We start from the raw sequence: 19,769 nt of genomic DNA on the forward strand, positions 1-19,769 counted from the left end.
AAACACACCTACTAACCGATTTGAAATCAATTCTCATCCACCAAGTTTTGAATGTTTAAGATCAAGATGATAAGAACACCTCAGAAGTTGTGCCCAAGAAGCAAAATAGATTAAAATAATGAGAAAGTACAAATATTTTAGAAAGAAACGTGTTGAAATCCTTTTGCCCAATCGAATAATCAACTAGACAAGCGCTTCAAAGTAACTAGACTACAGCCCACATGGGGTTACTTGAGATCATGTTCTCACTCTACTTTCTCAATCCTGATTTGGAGACAATTATTCCGAAAAGCCTTAAAAATATTTTTATCATAAAATAGCTCACAATGAGAAAATGATCAAAACAGTTTTCATTAAAAAATAAAAAGACTAAGCTATCTATTAATGAATAATAGATTTAATACAAATACATATTATTATTATTATTAATTTTACCTAAATTCTACGCTTTAATCTCCAGACACTAACCACTGCCTTGAATATGAACTGAAACCTCCTCTAACTATTCCTTTTTTCCACTTTTGGGGCATTGTAAGGATTAAGCTAGACATTTTTTGACAATCTGGATTTAAATCTTTCCCCATGAGGCTCAGCCGGTTTTCCTCAGCAAACTAAAATCCGGTAAATCCGACATCTGGAACGGAATATCTTCTTCATCGAGAGAAAGAGACATAAGGGCTATGTTCATTGCTACATACATATCAAGACCAGATTTAAACACACATACTAACCGATTTGAAATCAATTCTCATCCACCAAGCTTTGAATGTTTAAGATCAAGATGATAAGAACACCTCAGAAGTTGTGCCCAAGAAGCAAAATAGATTAAAATAATGAGAAAGTACAAATATTTTAGAAAGAAATGTGTTGAAATCCTTTTGCCCAATCGAATAATCAACTAGACAAGAGCTTCAAAGTAACTAGACTACAGCCCACATGGGGTTACTTGAGTCATGTTCTCACTCTACTTTCTCAATCCTGATTTGGAGACAATTATTCCGAAAAGCCTTAAAAATATTTTTATCATAAAATAGCTCACAATGAGAAAATGATCAAAACAGTTTTCATTAAAAAGAAAAAGACTAAGCTATCTATTAATGAATAATAGATTTAATACAAATATATATTATTATTTTTAATTTTACCTAAATTCTACGCTTTAATCTCCAGACACTAACCACTGCCTTCCCCCCCACCCCCTCCGCGCGAAAACAACTAAACCATAATTCTTAACTAATTAACTCTAGGAATATATGTGTTTTTAAAACTCTCTAATACATGTCATTTGGTTATTTTCTCTTTGCGTGCTATTTCGTGATTAAAAAACTTTTTAGAGCTATCCTAAACTATTTCTCAATTTTTTTTAAAAAAAAATAATGATCTGGTTGATCTAAAAAAAGAAAAAGAAATTAAAAATAACTTAAGAGATTTATAAATAAGAAAAAAAATATCCACAATTATAAGGGCTAATTCTAGCCCGATGACTTTGTTGAGATTTGATGAGCTATCCATATAAAAAAACTACACATGGTTGATCCTTTCTTGATAAATAAATAGTTAGGTAGTCTTTCACGAGTCATTGTTATAAATATATTAACCCTCTACTTGTTTACCGATCATCTTTTTGATAACCTAGATTATTTTTAATCGCTGAACTCCGACTTTGCTAACATGAGATTTGTTAAGTCATTGACAGTGATGGTGGCGCCTGTTATGGTTTGGAGATATTGAAGTATGTAGCGAGATCATAATCATCAAGAAGAACATGAAACTAACATGAGATTTGTTAAGTCATTGACGGTGATGGTGGCGCCTGGTGTGGTTTGGAGATATTGAAGTATGTAGGGAGATCATAATCATCAAGAAGAACATGGAACTGAAGACTCCGCATCAGATTGTTGCTAGATGTAAGTTTTGTGAAATTTAATATGTTCACGTTGAAAAAAAAAAAATTCTGATTTGGGTTGACTGTAAGCATGTATTGAAGTCATGGTGTTGAAGGCGGTTAGCCTAAAGCAGATGTAAAATAAATGACATCAAATTATTATGGTAAATACAAATAATGAAATAATTTGGAAGAGTGTTAAAGGAAGGTAAAAGATGTAATAAAACACTTAAATGAAAATAATAAATAAACTGGTTAGAATTAGTCAAAAAGGAAATAAAAATCTATAAGAATCCACTTAAAAATACGCAACTATTATTTTGTACTTCAGGTTTAATAGAATAGACTAGAGATTGACCCGCATGGGTCTTAAATTTTTGTACATTGATTTTTTTTCCATAATTAATGTTATATATTTTAGATGGACCGTAATATAACTAACTGTATTCAAAAAACTTAGACCAAATCGGGTAATATGGTTATTTTTGGTACAAACATCCGAAACACTTTCAGATACATTTGTTATTTAGATATTTTTAGAGTTCCTATACATCAGAACATAACTCATCCAAACCCAAAAGGATCCAACTAAAAACCCACAAATAAATTTATAATATTCAAGTGGGGCCTAATTTAAAAAAAACGATATACGAAAAGAACAATCCGTACCTAAATGGATAGCCAATGTTCATGCCTAACTGATTTTATAAACTAATAAAAAAAGAATCTTTCTATGTGTTTGACTAAATTAAGTGAAATAGAAAGATTTTTTTATTTAGTAAAATAATTATATGGAGTGACAAATTAAGTGACAATAAATGTATATACATTTTTATTATTTTGATTTAAGTTATTATTTTATTCACAAAAACATGTCTTTAAATTATATTTTTGGCTACGTAATTTTCCACCGACTGAAACTAAAACAAAAAAAAGTTTTAGTAGAAAAAAACTAAACCGAACGTTTAATCATATGCAAAACCAAGTTATCTTACATCTTTTATTTTATAATTGGCACAAAATTAATGTGATTAACTAATAAATAAAAATCTGTACTTTTATTATAATGGTAATATAATTAATGATGTGATGTATTGTTAAGGTAAAATAATTAATAAAATTGTTAAACTAAGTGAAATATGGAAAGACAATTAATGTAATTATATTAATGAAATTAATAAAAACACACTATACTTCTTTTTTTTTATAGTGTTATCCATATTTCCAATCAATTATCATTTATAATGTTATTCATGTTTTCATATAGTACCAAAAGATACTTCAGTTTTAATAATATAGATATTTTATATGATACTTTAAATATTTTGTTCCTTTTGATAGTAAACTTAATAATTTCACATGTCATTTAAATGAAATTGCTCCATTAGTGAAAATAATTCAAACTGGTTAACAAAATTTTTTTTATTTGGTTACATAATCAGTTAGATATGGGCATTCATGTATACGTTCAGATATAGATCGGTTTTTACGGGTATCGGATTTTTGGATTTTAAAAATAAACTATGTTTGGGTATTATAAATTTTTGGACAAGGTTCGAATTGGATTCTTCCGCGTCCGAGAAAAATTTAAGGAACCTAAAAATATGTAAATAACATATATGTTTAAAAATATCACTAAACAATTTATAAAAAATAAAAACCAGCACTCACACGGACGTGCGGGTCAAGCTCTAGTTCCTCTTATTTATCAACATTCTTGATTACAATTTTATATATTTGAATAACACTAATCTAATGAAAGAAGCTTCCATAAGTGGTAAATCTAATCTATTAAAACTGAAGTACACATTAAAAATAACCCTAAATTTTTCTAAATATTTACAACTGAATGCCACTGGTCTTAAATTTGTAATTGTAATTAATCCAATAATAACTATACATTTGAAAAAAAATATAAACAGAATCAATACAAACAAATTTGTTAAGAAACAATAACTCCTGATTTTACTCTTCTTTACATATAAGATATATTAATAACATTATTTTTGGAAACAGTTCGGATTTTTTTTAGTTAAAGGAAGAAATAAACATATATATTAATATATATGTTCAATGGATATATATTAATAACATTACCTACGACCCATCTATGAGAAGAAACATTTATATATATATATATATATATATATATATATTTATGAATAAGCAAATAGAATTTTATACAAATAATTCAAAATCAAAAGCATGACCTTTTTCATCATCAGCCCTTAATTCCACAAACATCTTTTAACAAAAACCAGAAATGAGCTATTCTATAACCAAAATAAAAAACCCTGAAATGAACTATTATAGTTCATATCTAATATATAATATTAAATTCATTATCTTTAAAAACATTATAGTAGTTTTATACACATAAGTAGATTTTGTATAATACATATTTCTATTTTACAAACATATATAATTAACATAAAATTTATACACGTAATTAGATTACAAATATTTTGAAACACACAATTCTACAATGTACTGATATTTATATCTTATTCTAATTAAATTTTAACAAGAAAAAAATTAACAAACAAATCTCACGCTTTAGAAGAACATTTTCAGAATCAACAAACGTGCACGCCTAAACAAATTAGTGAACAAAAAAATTAAACCGGTCACCAGACATACATGTGCCTAAACAAATTATTGAACAAACGACGGGTTAATAAACTATCAACAACAAAAATTATCCCGCGCTTTTAAAACGCGGGTCAAAATCTAGTTGATATATTAAGATAGTAAGAAATAATCTAGGTGAATCCATAAATGTGTTTCTAGCTAAAATCGTTTAAGCATATTCCAATTAAAATCACTCATTATAGACGAGTATGTTAATGATACAAATTTTCATCAATAATTTTGGATGTAGTTAATATTTTTGAAATAAATAAAAATATGTATAGAAAATTATCTTTGTAATTTTTCTAATCAATTTGTAAAAATATAATTTAAAAAGTAATATCTAATAAAATCATAATAATTTTGTCTTTAAAAAAAATTGTTTTTATTGTGTCAAAAAATATTTTTTTATATTTTGATTTTTTTACTTTTAAGTTTATATATGTATGTATATCATAAAATTAATATGTATCTCTATTTTTTTATAGTTAGTGTTTTTTGCCGGCCAAGTTCCATTAAAAATCTAATGGCAATATAAATAGGATGCTACAAATCCAATACATTTAAATTAAATTTTATGTTTTTGCTTACATGAAATTATTGTCCGAATCATTATAAAAGATGGGAAAGTTTTCATATATTTTTGGAAATTATTTTAATTTAATGTTGTTTTCTTGTTTATATTGTTCTTTGTGAAATCAATCTCAAAACAAACATTAATTCTACTCTAAAGAGCTTCACTAAACAGAAATGAAAATATTTTATTAAAAAATTATTTGGTGCATGGAAGTAAAAGAAAAAAAAATGCCTAAATTCTCTTCAAAAACTAAAAAAGGATCGATTAGTTCATGAAAGGGTTTCAAAGAGGCTGTTCTTTAGACATGAAAGTTATTTATTACATTGACATAACACATTTTATAAGAGAAATTATCTTGCTGGAGACCCTAGCATAAATGGCTATCGGACCAAACTTCATACTCCTCCGCAAACTTAGCATTGGGTGAAAACGGGTCGACGATCTATTTCCCCACGGAAACTATCGTATAGCACCAAATGTATCTGAAACTATGACCCCATTCTATATATCCCCGAATTAAAATTTCTATGCTTATTTCTCCATAGATCTAAACTTAAATATTTATTAAATTTTGAAATCCATTTACCCATAAGATTGATTGTGTTGGTTTACTGTACTTAAAATAAACAGATTACTTTGTAAAACCGGTTTCTAACCAATAAAATACCCGATTAAGATCCATCAATGAAAAAAATTATCCATTTGTATCTCTGCAACTCCCAATTAATAACCAGACCAGACTTGTATCTCTGATAATTTTTCAGTTTGAGAATTTGAAATCAATCGCCAGACAAATTCAACAACCAGCAAGAAGAGATGCCTTCAAAATTTAGCAGCTAAATCTTCTTATTATCATCTCAAATCAGAAGTTGCGTCTGCAGTTGAGTCCGGTGAGGACGAAGGAGACGGAGCGAGTTCAGAATGGATCTGTTTAAGTTCGTTTCAAACAATTCCCATTTCGATTATCTCATCAATGACAATCCAACTAGTATGTGATCTGCTTACCATATGTACACTTTGCTAATCGATTACTTCAATCAAACTAGACTATCATAATGTAATTTCATTGTCCACAACTACACATTGAATTAATAATATTTCTGGGTTTTGTTTTCGATTAGGGTTCTTAGTTCAAACATAAAAGTAATATGGTATTTAAAAAGATGGTTTACGGGTTGGGTAGTTAGTTGGGTCATGTATTTAGTTTTAAACCGTTTTTTGGTTCAAATTCGGGGTTTAATGATTTATTCAGGGATTTATACCAAAATACCGTCGAAACCGGTATTCATGGTGATATAAGTGAAGAAGTTTTAATTCGTGGATATATAGAACGATGTCATAGTTTCGGAGACATTTGGTGCTATACGATACTTTTCGTGGGAAACTAGATCGTTCACCCAAAATTAAAACAAAGAGGCTGAGTTTGAACAGGAAATGAAGATGACTTGAAAGAAACATGAATCGTGGAAGGAGCAGGTTGTGTTGAAGCTGGTGACTCTTTTCACCATAGTGTAATATCTATTCATGCCTATACTAGGAGAGTATCACATGATTAACTTAGAGGCATATTTCTTAATACTTGGAAAGTTTAGTTGACCTCCCTTAGAGGTATAATTTTAACATCTTTCTCACATTATGAATCCATGTTTTCTTTAGCCATTTCATTTTCCTTGTATGTCTCATGAAGAAGAAAAAAATATTCTTTCCACACCTATTAAACCATCCTATTTAGTCTTTTCTTCTTCATTTGGAGATTCACAACATCAAATAAGTTCTCCATGAATTGGTTAGTTCTTTAGACCAAAGAATTTTCTTCCCACAAACACTTTTTTCATGTTCCTATAGTTTCCGCAAATCAAATCCAATGATTGATTTTCTTCTGCCTATATTTGCTTGATATTTGGCCATTAACGAAACTTGATGTTGAGTGTCAGACATTTCTCTCACGAACTCAAAAGTCGCACTTTAGTAGTTGCAGCGTCTCTGTCTCTCGTCGTCAACATGAGTAAGAGACTCCTTCAGATGCTTCTTTATCTTTGATTGAAAATCCGTAAATTTACTAATGCTCCGATATTGAAAGCAATCTCAAAATAAGCATATATATATATATATATATTATGCTCTAAAGAGCTCTATTAAACATAAATTGAAATGGGAAAATGTTATTTAAATCATCAACTTTCAAATTTAGTTGAAATAAAGCACCAACTTTTCGGTAAACAAAAAAAACACTGAACTTATGTTGGCAAACTATTTTAATCATAAACTTTCGTTGACTATATCATTTTATTCATATCGTTAGTCAACATCAATATGCCTAAAATGACTTTTAAAGTTAATACTTTTTGGCACAAATATAAATCAACACTTTTCCAAAATATTAAATTTTAAATATGGAACCGGAAAAAGCCCCAAGACCGGATGGGATGACAGCTCTTTTTTTCAGCACTCTTGGCATATAATAAAAAAGGATCTACTAGAAATGGTTAATGATTTTTTGTCATCAGGGACCCTAGACACAAGGTTAAATATGACGAATATTTGCTTAATCCCTGAAATGGAGAGACCTACGCGAATGACTGAACTTAGACCTATCAGCTTATGTAATGTAGGATATAATATTATATCGAAGCTATTATGTCATAGGTTGAAGGTGTGTCTTCCTTCTCTTATCTCGGAAACACAATCGACCTTTGTTCCGGGAAGGTTGATCTCGGATAATATTCTTATAGCCCAGGAGGTGTTCCATGGATTGAGGACTAACAGAGCGTGTCAGGACAAATTTATGGCCATAAAAACGGACATGAATAAAGCTTATGATAGAGTTGAATGGATTTTCATTCAACAACTTCTATCTAAAATGGGTTTTGATCACCATTGGATAAAACTGATGATGGAATGTATTTCCTCAGTACAGTATAGAGTGTTACTAAATGGGCAACCGAAAGGAAATATAATTCCGCAGCGGGGGCTTCGTCATGAGGATCATCTTTCTCCTTATATATTTATTATATGTACGGAAGCGCTGGTAGCGAATATTAAAAAGGCGGAGAGGGAGAAACATCTGACGGGTATAAAAGTCGCCAGGGCTTGTCCTTCGATATCTCATTTACTCTTTGCAGATGATAGTCTTTTCTTCTGTAAAGCAAAAAGTGAGGAATGTCAGACTATTCTTAAGATTTTTAAAGAATATGAAGTGGTATCAGGTCAGCAGATAAATTTTGAAAAATCTTCGATTCAATTTGGGCATAAGGTTGAGGAAGACTTAAGGCAGGAATTACGAGACATTTTGGGAATACAGAATTTAGGCGACATGGGATCATACATGGGAATACTTGAGAGTTTGGGAGGTTCAAAGATACAAGTCTTTGGTTTTTTTCTAGAGAGATTGAATAATAGGGTCAACGGATGGACTTTCAAGTTTTTCACTAAAGGGGGTATAATCAGTGGTAACAGCTCTGCCAAACCATGTAATGGGCTGTTATCGCATTCCAAAACGGTGATGAAAAAACTGACAAGCGCAGTGGCACATTTTTGGTGGAGTCCAGGGGGTAACACTAGAGGAATGCATTGAAAATCATGGGATAAACTCTTTGTGCCTAAGGCTGAAGGAGGTTTGGGTTTTAAAGACCTTACATATTTTAACACGGCAATGCTTGGGAAACAATTATGGAGATTAATTGAGAAACAAACACTTTATTTGCCCGAGTGTTCAAAGGAAGGTATTTCAGGAATGCATCACCCCTGGAACAAATTAGATCTTACTTGTCATCTTATGGCTGGCATAGTATTGTCTCACCTAGATCTCTGGTTAGCAAAGGACTAATCAAAAGTGGGATCATGATCATATATTTCAGTATGGAATGATCATTGGCTCTCATCCACTCGCCTGAGACCAGCAAACAAAAATAAACACAACCTTTACCCGGATCTTATAGTGGATTCTCTTATTGATGAAACATCAAGAACATGGAATTCACAGGTTATCAGGACTTTGATGGACCCGAACGATGTGCAGATAATTGAAAGTATACCTTTAAGCCGTTTTCAGACAGCAGATCGGGATGAATGACATTTTACCAATAATGGGAGATACACGGTTAAATCATGTTATGAGGTTGAGCGAGTGTATCCAGATAAAGTTAGGACACTACCAGAGTATGGTCCATCAGTTTCGTTATTGAAAGCACACTGCTGGAAAGTGCGATGCCCACCTAAGTTAAACCATTTTCTTTGGCAATTGATCACAGGTTGCATAGCGGTAAACAAAAATCTACGATCACGAGGAATCCAAGGGGATACGATATGTGCACGATGTGGAGCACCTGAGGAATCCATAAATCATGTCTTTTTTTAATGCCCTCCGGCAATTCAGGTCTAGGCACTTTCACGGATTTCGTCTAACCCATATATTTTCCCCCTTCAATCAATTTTTGCAAATATGGATCATTTATTTTGTAGAGTGTCTCCGGCAATGGAAGATCACCATTTTGCATGGATTTTATGGTATATATGGAAAGGAAGAAACAACAAGGTTTTTAGCAGTTTGGATATTGACCCCCGAGATACTCTCAAGTTGGCAGAAACAGAGTTGGTACTCTAGGCCGAGACGCAAATTAATCATACACAGAGATCTGATCAGGCCCGATCGGTAGTGAACGCGACGGTACCAACTATCCCTGCTAGATGGTGTTTTACGGATGGATCATGGAAAGAACATGATAGATATTCGGGACAAGGATGGTGTAGTACTTTGGAAGGATTTGATAGTTTGATGGGAGCAAAGAATACTAGAGTGAGTCAATCACCCCTTCATTCGGAGATAGAAGCGCTCATTTGGGCAATGGAATGCATGAAAAGTTTAAGATAGTTTACTGTTACTTTTACGGATTTTTTTCAGTTGGTGAAGATGGTTGCTGAACCTGAAGAATGACCCGCATTTGCAAGTTATCTGGAAGATATCAAGATCTTGAAAAGAAGTTTCCACAGCTCAGAGCTCATCCATATACCAAAGACGCATAATTCAAGGGCGGACAGTCTATCACGTAGTGCAAGAAAGCAACCCTCGTTTGTAGTCCATATGGATGCGGAGTTACCAGTTTGGTTTACAGAGTCTATATGAGTTTGTTTGTTCCTGACAAAAAAAAAATTTTAATATGGAAAATATATTTTTAATAACTATAACACTGATGATAAAATTATAAATAAGAAATAATTCAGACAAAAATATAGAAGTTTTTCATTTTCTCAGTAAAAAATTATATTATTTCATTTATATTCTAAAATAATTAATTAACATATCATTAATTGAGTATTTAGTTATAAAAATGATTATGAAGAGCTTTTATATTTTTTTTACGATCAATTTTTAACTATTTATATAATCTAATTTTGATTATGCTTTATAATTTTAATGTCAAAAAATTTGTTAATGAAATGTTAATTCAACTTTTTATTCTCAAACAAAAAGAGTTATCGATTGATGGATTCTTCATGATTCTCTATGTTTATAATAAATATCTTCAAAATAAAATTTATATAATCTCTATAAATGTGTAACAAGATTTCTTCTGCATTTTAATGAAAAATAAGTTTCACCAAAAACTGTTAAGATCCAAAATGTTGCTGCATTATTAGAATCATGAAGAATGTATATACAAGTGATATTATTCTTCTAAGAATAAAAAATATATTAATATTTTAAAAAAAATTAAAATTTTGACAGTAAAATTATGAAAATATTCTATTTAGGACTATATGAATAGCTACAAAGTTACATAATTATCGTAAATAATTATAAAATTTAATTATAATTATTCAACTAATGATATGTTAACTAACCATTTTAGAATATACATGAATTTTTTTGAATAAACTAATTAAAAATTAGATTTTAATTTATTCAATATTTAATATTTATAAAATGTTATAGTTACTAAATAATTTATACTAAAATTTAACATCCAATTTTTTTTAAAATGTTGATTTATACTTTTGCCAAAAAATCATCAATTTTAAAAGCCATTTTAGGCCTACTATTAGTCAATTATAACTGTTGACTAACGAAAGACTAAAATGATATGGTCAACAAAATTTTATGATTAAAATGGCTTGTCAACAAAACTTCAATTTATTTTTTACTTACCGAAAAAATTGTGCTTTATTTCAACCAAATTTTAAAGTTGATGATTTATATGATATTTTCCAAATAGAAATAGCTAATTAAAGCTTTATTTGGTGCATGAAAGTGATGGAAAAAAAGTTTAAGATGTCTTTAAAAACTAAAAAGTATCGATTAATCCGTGAAAGGGTTTTAAAGAGGTTGTTGTTTAAGAAACCAAAAGTTATCTATCACATTGACACTAGAAACATAATTTATGAGTATGGAGTAAATTACTGTTCAAGAGGAGGGAATAATGCAGCTCACAAAATAGCAAGGAAGATTATTATAAGGAAAATTGAAAAAAAGATACACTTTCAACATAGATTTGTCCCACTAGGATTTATAGAGGATTATTTTAGTTAAATAAGATGTATGTTTTCTTTAATACCCTTATACCCTTCAATTAACCAAATTAATCTTAATATTTAGTAATTGATTTAAGTTTTTATAAAAAAGAAAAAAAATACAGAAAGTAAAAAAAAAAACAGAAAAATCCACGCTAGAGGTTATCATGTTCGAAAACGTGGCTTAGGCGGACAGATAATCGTCGGAAGAGCGCGTTGCGGCATGAGACCGCCGCGATTTGGCCTTGGGCGGTCTGTTACTCGAAAAAGATGAAGAAATCAGTATTCTGTTGATTTGAAGTCCGTAATTAAGTGTTTCATAATAGATTTGTTATATGTTGTTTAAAACCTAGAAGAACAGCAAGAAAAAAACATGAAAATCGCGAAAAAAGAACAGCGGCTGGAGTTAGGTCTGAGAATTCGCAGGTCTCAGGTAGGAGACGGAGTTATTTTTGTCATTTTCCTTTCTTTTCATTTAATCTCAGAAAATAGGAAAAAAAAGCTCTCCTCTACTCGAACCCATGACTTGTACGTTCTTATAAATGCGGCTGTACATTCACATGCTCAATATATAAACCGATAATACGTGTACAAATATACTAATGTGTGATTGGTAAATAACTAAATATAACTTAACTGGGAGTAAATTAAAATAGATGAACTGAGTGAAAAAAAATTGAGAGTAAATAAAATAAATAAGTGTCACATCCAGCGCAACTGACATTCCCACTTCAGAAACTAAGAGAAAAATACAAAGAGATTTACCTTCACTTAAACAGTAACTGGAGTAAAAGAATAAATTAATAATTAAAATTTTGTCTACCTGATTGGTAAGTTATGAGCTGAAAGGGGAGTAACATATTTATAGCAAGAATATTAACGCTATCGATGACTTATAGTCATACCCTAAACTGCTCCATGATTAATTTCCATATAAGCTTAAAAAGTATAAGATGAAGAAGAGAAACACAAAGAACAAAAGAGATAAAATCGTGGTAGAAAAGATATTATGAGATATTTTATGGTAGATTTAGTTTAGATTTAGGAAACTTCTTTAACCGAATATGGAAGTTTCCATATGTTCTGGATTTGCCTAGAATATGTATACTATCTTATGCAGAACACAGTAGAATATGTGATAAACATATTTTTCCTTTAGGCGTCACATAAGGTAAAATGCAGAACATGTTATGACATGTAATCTAGATAATATATATCATTGAGTTGTGGCTATATGTCGTTATCAAGCTGTAGATAGAGTGAAGACAACTTTCTTGATTATAACGTAACGAATTCTAGATTTGTTAGAACATACGAGAAATGTTAGTTTATGTTATATATCTTTGATATATCTATATTTAAAACTTAGTATCTGATTTATAGACTAAGTAGATAACTAGAATGAGTATTTTAACTGTAGCTAGAAGATAAAATAATATATGATTCTATTTTTTTAAAAAAAAATTTAAACATATATATTGTTATACTTATGTTTCCAATAGTTTTCATATTTTCTTAAATTTTTAAAATTCAGTTTACTATTTTTTCGAAGGGTAAAACATATCCGGAATTGCCAAAAATATCAGAAGTCCTAAAAAGACAAACAAAAGTTGAAAGTGTTTTTTTTTTCCAATTTTCCCATTATAATATTTGTGTCTAATGTCCTTAAGTTATATTTTGTAGTGCCAAAATGGTTAAAATTTCAGGTGGAGTCAGATATGAGAGTGTATGCTGAACATGTTGGGTAATGAAAGTTGTTTATGAGCAAAAAAGAAAAAAAAGAAAAGGAACACAATTTATAAGAGAAATTATCTTGCTGGAAACCATAGCAGGCCTGACTCAATAGTGGGCTTGTTTTCTAATAATAATTTGGAGGTATCACGCGACTCGCTTGAAGCGACTGCTTGTGGGCCAGTGGCAAACGTTCTGACCCATGTAGAGTCTCTATGATTGATAGTAGCAATCAGCAAATGTCATAACTTCGCATTAGTATCATCATCTGAATAATCAGCGGTGGTGAAATCCTATGGCTCTATCACGCCTCTCATCGCGATCTAAGGGAATCTCTCGTCCCCTCTCCGCCGCCTTCAGCCGTTCCATCTCAACCGACACCACACCGATCACAATCGAGACTTCGCTTCCTTTCACCGCTCACTTATGCGACCCACCCTCTCGCTCCGTCGAATCCTCCACCCAAGAGCTCCTCTCCTTCTTCCGCACCATGGCTCTGATGCGGCGCATGGAGATCGCCGCCGATTCCCTTTACAAAGCGAAGCTAATCCGAGGGTTCTGCCACCTCTACGACGGCCAGGAAGCCGTGGCCATCGGGATGGAGGCTGCGATCACGAAGAAGGACGCGATCATCACGGCGTACCGCGATCACTGCATCTTCCTAGGCCGAGGGGGGTCGCTGTACGAGGTGTTCGCGGAGCTTATGGGGAGGCAAGACGGTTGCTCGAAAGGGAAAGGTGGATCGATGCATTTCTATAAGAAGGATTCGTCGTTTTACGGTGGGCATGGGATTGTCGGTGCTCAGGTTCCGTTAGGGTGTGGGATTGCTTTCGCGCAGAAGTATTCCAAGGAGGAGGCTGTGACGTTCGCTATGTATGGCGATGGTGCTGCGAATCAAGGGCAGCTTTTTGAAGCTTTGAATATCTCTGCTCTTTGGGATTTGCCTTCCATTCTCGTCTGCGAGAACAATCACTGTTAGCGTCTCTTCTTTGTTTGTTTGTATGATCTTCTGTTAGGTTTCTTATGATGTTATTATACGTGTAGATGGGATGGGAACTGCTGAGTGGAGAGCTGCCAAGAGCCCATCTTACTATAAGCGTGGTGATTATGTTCCTGGTTTGAAGGTTAGCTCTTTGAATCTTCTCTGTAACAACTAACAATGTGTAGCTTGTTAAGATTCAATTATTACCTTACAAGTGTATAATGAAGTATTTTTACATATAAATCTTTGAACTTCCAAGTAAGACAATAGGTTCTTATTACAAGCTCCTCTTTTCTACTACTTCTGGTTTACTGATAAGTAATAGATTTTCATTTGCATTATATATACTACAGAGTTTTTTGGAAGGATTTACTGTGACTCTTATGTAGCTTTAATTTTGCTTGGCCTCTGTGTGAATTGGCGGATGGATTAGTGTCGTTTCCTGATTTCACATGAATTGCTTAGTTTCCATGTAGAAAATAGGATGTTGCAAGTATTAGCAGCTTCCTACTATACAGTTTTCATTCATTGTCCTATTAGTTTAAAGCTGAAATGCATTTGTTGTCTTGTATTCTGCTTCTGTTATCAACTTTGTTTTTGAGTTTGATTGGGTTCTGGTTTGGATTTTTTTGTATGAGCAGGTAGATGGTATGGATGCGTTTGCTGTCAAACAAGCTTGCAAATTTGCCAAGGAACATGCCTTGAAGAATGGACCGATAGTAAGCTCGTCTCACATTTTCTGTTTTTTTTTTTTCCTTTGTCGTCTGTCACGTTTTGTGAATTGGGTTTGAACAGTATCTAATCTAGCTTTTATTTTGGGACGTTGCATCGTAGGAGGAAGTTTCTTTTCTTTCCTTTTGCATTTTCTAGTTGACAGTTCCTCTTTGGGTACTAGGAACTAAATTTCAATATCTGAATATTGATGGGGGAGACAAGTTGGTTTGTTATTTGTTAGTATCTGTACAATTCTTGATTTTTATCTACGAAGAAATGACTCACTGGTTTTTTATCAGTGAACATGATAGAACCTGCACTTACGGATATAAAATAGTAGTAGCTTTGCCTTGCCAAATTTTCTAGGGCTTCCTTTTCTCCTCTATCAAATGAGTTACTTGATTCATCGTTTCTTGTATACAGATTCTTGAGATGGACACGTACAGGTACCACGGTCACTCTATGTCCGACCCTGGGAGCACATACCGTACACGAGATGAGATATCTGGTGTGAGACAGGTTCGTTAGTCTCTTTTAGTTACAGTTTATTGGCCGAGGACTTGGTCATTGTGAAATCTCAACGTCTGTGTGCTTATTTATATGACCTCAGGAAAGAGATCCAATTGAGAGAATAAAAAAGCTGGTACTATCTCATGACCTAGCAACCGAGAAGGAGCTTAAGGTATTTTATCTTTAGGATCTTCGTTCTCCACCAGCCAGACATACCCGGTTTATGAAAAATGTTGTTTCTTGCAGGACATGGAGAAGGAAATTAGGAAAGAAGTAGATGACGCTATTGCCAAAGCTAAGGTAAATAATAACCGGCACATTTGATCTTCAAAGCTAAGGATGAGAAACTTACGGTCAAATGTCTTTCAGGATTGCCCAATGCCAGAGCCTTCTGAGCTTTTTACCAATGTGTATGTGAAGGGATTTGGCACCGAGGTACTTACTAAGTTACACATTCTGCCATTTCAGTTCTCCATTACATTCAGTGAACTTCCTTGTTAACTTTTTTTTTTAATCTTTCTGTTGGTAGTCATTTGGAGCTGACAGAAAAGAAGTCAAAGCTGCACTTCCATGAAGCTCTTGTTCGTTAAACCGTCACGTGGTTTGATAGGAAGCCATGAAATAAAAATGTTTTTTTTGGGCAGAGTGTTTTGTGCTCTGTTCAAGGCCCCCTTTGCGAGTTTTAATTTCCAAGTATCTCTTACATACATCATGTGATTCTTGTGAACCTTTGTGTGTGTGTGTTTAAATTTGCTTCTGATTGTTCTCGATACAGACGAAAAATCTGAAACAAGTTTTAATAGAGTCCCTTGTTCTATCAGATGTTTCATTTCCAAACACACTTGGAGGATGTCATCATCGCTATTTGCTGCACTCCAAAAATAGAGTTTTTAAAAGTGAAATACATACAAAGACCAATTGTCACTAATCTTCGTCTTCCAAAAAAGAATCAACAACAAAACAATTAAAATCATAAGAACCATTTTCAAATAACCCAAAGAATCTTTTTCATTTTTGAAACCAACATGCTTCCCTAACATGTATATACATATAACAAAAGCAAAGAATCTTTCTTTTTGTTATCAAGAATCTGAGTCTGAGTCACTTGAACTGTACCTTGAATGCTCTGACATGAAATTTGGAGGCAGAATCGGAAATCTAACAGCGTTTCTTTGTGGTGCAGCAGCGCTCGGTGTTGTTGCTGCTGTTGAAGGCGATGCTCCTGCCACCGTTGCTGCTGGTCTCTGCTTCCGTTGATTCCTTGCGATCTCACTACATGCGGTATCAACCATCCCTAAGAAATCACGGATTATAACAAACAGCTGAAACAGGTTCCTCTCTTTCAATGCACCACCAGCTTGGTAATAATTCGTTGTTTTTTTCACCAAGTCCATGATCCTGAGCTGTTCCTCTGTAATAACTCTCAGTTCTTCCTCTGCAGATTCAAAGAAAGATCTTAGCTTTGTCAAACACCCATCTTCTTTCCCTTTGCTTTGGTCTAGTAGCCTTTTTGTTTCTTTCAACCGGGTCCCTAAAGCCAAGGTCGTGGCTAGAAAAGAGTCATAGTCGATTCCTGCTGCTTTCTTCACGTTGGTGAACTCTGAACTAAGGCCACCAATAATTGGCAAACCTAGCTTTATGAATTCAATCTCTTGTTCTTCTCTAGATGCATCTGCAATATCACAACCGGAGATCTTACTCATCGCAGCTCGTTTTCCCTCGGATCTTACAACTTCTTCAACAACGAAGTGAAGCAAAGTAGTTTTCCCATCAACACTCTTCACATCTGACAGTTTTCTTAGAGCTGTCAAATTGAAAGCCTGAGCATTTCCTCGAGCTGTTCCAGCGTTCATTCTGTTACCTGCTTTCAAGATCGCCTCTAGAAGTTTCATGAACAACCCACGAGCACGTAACTCGTTGCATGCAGATTCAAGTGTTTGTAAAGATCCCTTTTGTTGAGAAACCTCTGAGCCGTAGTTGATCTTGAAGAGCATGACGTTGAACCTGTTAAACGCTGAAGGAACTGCTCGTAAGATGTGAAAGAGTAGAGATTCTGCATCAGCAAGTTTCGTGGGGTCGCCACTGAACTCTATGATCTCTGTCTGTTCTTCTGGCGTTGGAGCTATTCCGGAAAGCTTCTCAAGGGTATCAGTATCAGCATCATGGCCTTGTGTTAACAAGTCAATGATCTCTTCCTTGGTCATTCCCAAAGATTTAAGTACAATTGCTTTGTTCTGAGATTTCCTAGGATCAAGAATGTAAGTCTGCGTGGTTGACACAGTCGGTTTCTGTGGTACACTGTTAGCTTCACTTGGTTTTCGAGCGCCAACGTATCCAAACAGAGCCTCCATGAGGTCACCATCAAAGCTAACCCAAGAAAATAAAAACAAAGTCAGTATCATTCAAGAAAAATCACATTCTAGATTGTATATAGACATTAGGGACTGTGACGATATGCTTACTTGAAAGAGCCACCATCGATCCTATGCCAAACCATTGAGTGACTTGCATCAGGATTAACCTTATCCCAATGTAAAGGCTTGAGCTTTGGCTGCGCTGGATCATCTTTGCTTATGGCAGAAGAACCCTCAGCTGCCTTGGTCGGTCCTTTCCCATTACCTGGTGGTTTAGGTGGCCCGGTTTTGGACACTGGAGGTGGTGGCGGCGGCCCAGGTGCCTTCTTACCCGGAGGAGGAGGTGGTACGGTTTGGTTGACTGTAAGAGGCAGCGGCGATATAGAGGAAAACCCAATTGCTGGCGGGAATTGACCCGGAGGAAGGGGAATTGCAGGCGAAAGACCGCTACCACCACCACCACCAGTTTGAATAGACGGAGAAGAGGAAAATGAGCCGTGATTGACTGTAAGGGGCGGTGGCATAGTCGAAGACGAAGCAGTTACCACCCCTAATTGACCCGGAGGAAGCGGAAGTGACGGATAACGACGGCCGCCAGGAGCTTGAAATTTGGATTGAGATTGCTTTCCATAATCACTAAATCCGCCTGTAGAAGAAGAAGTGTAGGAGTATCTCCCTCCATCAACACTAGTGTTATTACTCTGATCTCCAACTTCTCCACCTGAAGATAAAGGAGACTGAGACTTCTTCACATGAAACGAAAACGCATCTCCCTTGGGATTAGTGCCCGATCCTCTGTAGAATCCTTCTTCTTCTTCACCATCACCATCGGATTTACCTCCTCTCCTAGGTTTAGGAGTTTTCCCGCTATTTTCAAGCTCGAGAAGCTTCTTCCAGTAAATCACATCTAATCCTTCTTCATCTTCAATAACTGCCTTTAGATTACCATCTATTCGCTCGAAATCCTCCGGGAAGAGAAACCCCCAAGGAGAAGGCGGTGCAGGTAACGAATCGTATCTGTCTCTCTCTTCTTCTTCTCCTCTCTTCCCGCGATCTGAGTTCCGACCTCGAAGTTTGTCTTTGATTCGCCGCCGTGAACTACTCCCGTTCTTCCGGAAAAGGAAAGACATCCCGGCTCTTTTTTACCGGAGCGGAGCTTATAACAACTCACAAGGTTCTTGAGGATTTTGACAACCAAGAATGAGAGCGTCTTGACCATTTTCATGATTTTACACATTTATGATTTCTCTTTTTCCAAAAAGAAAAGAAAAAAAACTTTTTTCGTGAGATGAGGTCCAATGTCAAAAGCGTGGCTGCTTTGGGTCGCCCTTGACGCGGGGGCCTAGACGAGGTTAATTTCTCATTTACGTAACGCGGACGTGTGTCTGACCACGACCAGGTCTTTTGTGTGATTAGTAAAAGATGTTTTACCATGTTTCACTTCTTTCATCTATAACTTCGGCTACGCGTTGACTTCTTTTATGTCTTCTTATTAATCCATTGCATTATCTAATCATAAAATATGTTTATATTCATTCATACTGCTTTTTTTAAAACCTACCCAAATAATTCTTGCTAGTGTTCTATAACCAAACTGTTGTTACGAAAGCAGCCACCGCAATTGTTGAAAATAAAAAGATGTGGAGCCTGCTGCACTATTTGCACAGTAAATTCTACTTTTTAACTTCTATATAAACGATCGATTCTATCGTTTATAAATCACACCTCAATCTCTTCTCTCTCTATAATAACAAATTCTCTCTTTCTATATCAGTGTTAAAAATTCTACGGGTATAAAATTTCGTCCTTATTTAAATTCCTGCGATACAATAAAATATCAGTTCTTTTTATAACACGTTATCAGCACGATCACTCTAC

The 19,769-nt window shown here is 33.9% G+C and overlaps 2 protein-coding genes across 2 annotated transcripts; one reads left to right on the forward strand and one right to left on the reverse strand.

The window, feature by feature from the left end:
• The first annotated feature begins 13,563 nt into the window (after positions 1–13,563).
• LOC106376756 (pyruvate dehydrogenase E1 component subunit alpha-1, mitochondrial) lies at positions 13,564–16,357 on the forward strand. Its single transcript, XM_013816873.3, has 8 exons — positions 13,564–14,305; positions 14,376–14,455; positions 14,955–15,032; positions 15,451–15,546; positions 15,638–15,709; positions 15,784–15,837; positions 15,907–15,972; positions 16,067–16,357. Exons 1-8 carry the CDS (start codon positions 13,627–13,629, stop codon positions 16,109–16,111), a joined length of 1,170 nt encoding a protein of 389 aa, XP_013672327.1. The 5' UTR covers positions 13,564–13,626; the 3' UTR covers positions 16,112–16,357.
• Positions 16,358–16,385: 28 nt separating this feature from the next.
• Positions 16,386–19,195, reverse strand: LOC106376755 (formin-like protein 7). The gene is made up of 2 exons (XM_013816872.3): positions 18,000–19,195; positions 16,386–17,904 (listed from the first exon to the last, which is right to left on the reverse strand). The coding sequence occupies exons 1-2, from the start codon at positions 19,019–19,021 to the stop codon at positions 16,620–16,622; spliced, it is 2,307 nt and encodes a 768-aa protein (XP_013672326.1). The 5' UTR covers positions 19,022–19,195; the 3' UTR covers positions 16,386–16,619.
• Between the last annotated feature and the right edge of the window lie 574 nt (positions 19,196–19,769).

The sequence above is a fragment of the Brassica napus genome, chromosome C1, assembly GCF_020379485.1.
Source record: "Brassica napus cultivar Da-Ae chromosome C1, Da-Ae, whole genome shotgun sequence".
NCBI lineage: Eukaryota > Viridiplantae > Streptophyta > Magnoliopsida > Brassicales > Brassicaceae > Brassica > Brassica napus.

Bases quoted from the DNA above. Each gene is read 5' to 3' on its own strand.
- LOC106376756 (XM_013816873.3), top strand. From the start codon at position 13,627: ATGGCTCTATCACGCCTCTCATCGCGATCTAAGGGAATCTCTCGTCCC. The intron at 14,306-14,375 runs GTTAGCGTCTCT...TTATACGTGTAG, and splicing joins CGTCTGCGAGAACAATCACT to ATGGGATGGGAACTGCTGAG. The intron at 15,710-15,783 runs GTATTTTATCTT...TGTTTCTTGCAG, and splicing joins CAACCGAGAAGGAGCTTAAG to GACATGGAGAAGGAAATTAG.
- LOC106376755 (XM_013816872.3), bottom strand. From the start codon at position 19,021: ATGTCTTTCCTTTTCCGGAAGAACGGGAGTAGTTCACGGCGGCGAATC. The intron at 17,905-17,999 runs GTAAGCATATCG...TTCTTGGGTTAG, and splicing joins ATCGATGGTGGCTCTTTCAA to CTTTGATGGTGACCTCATGG.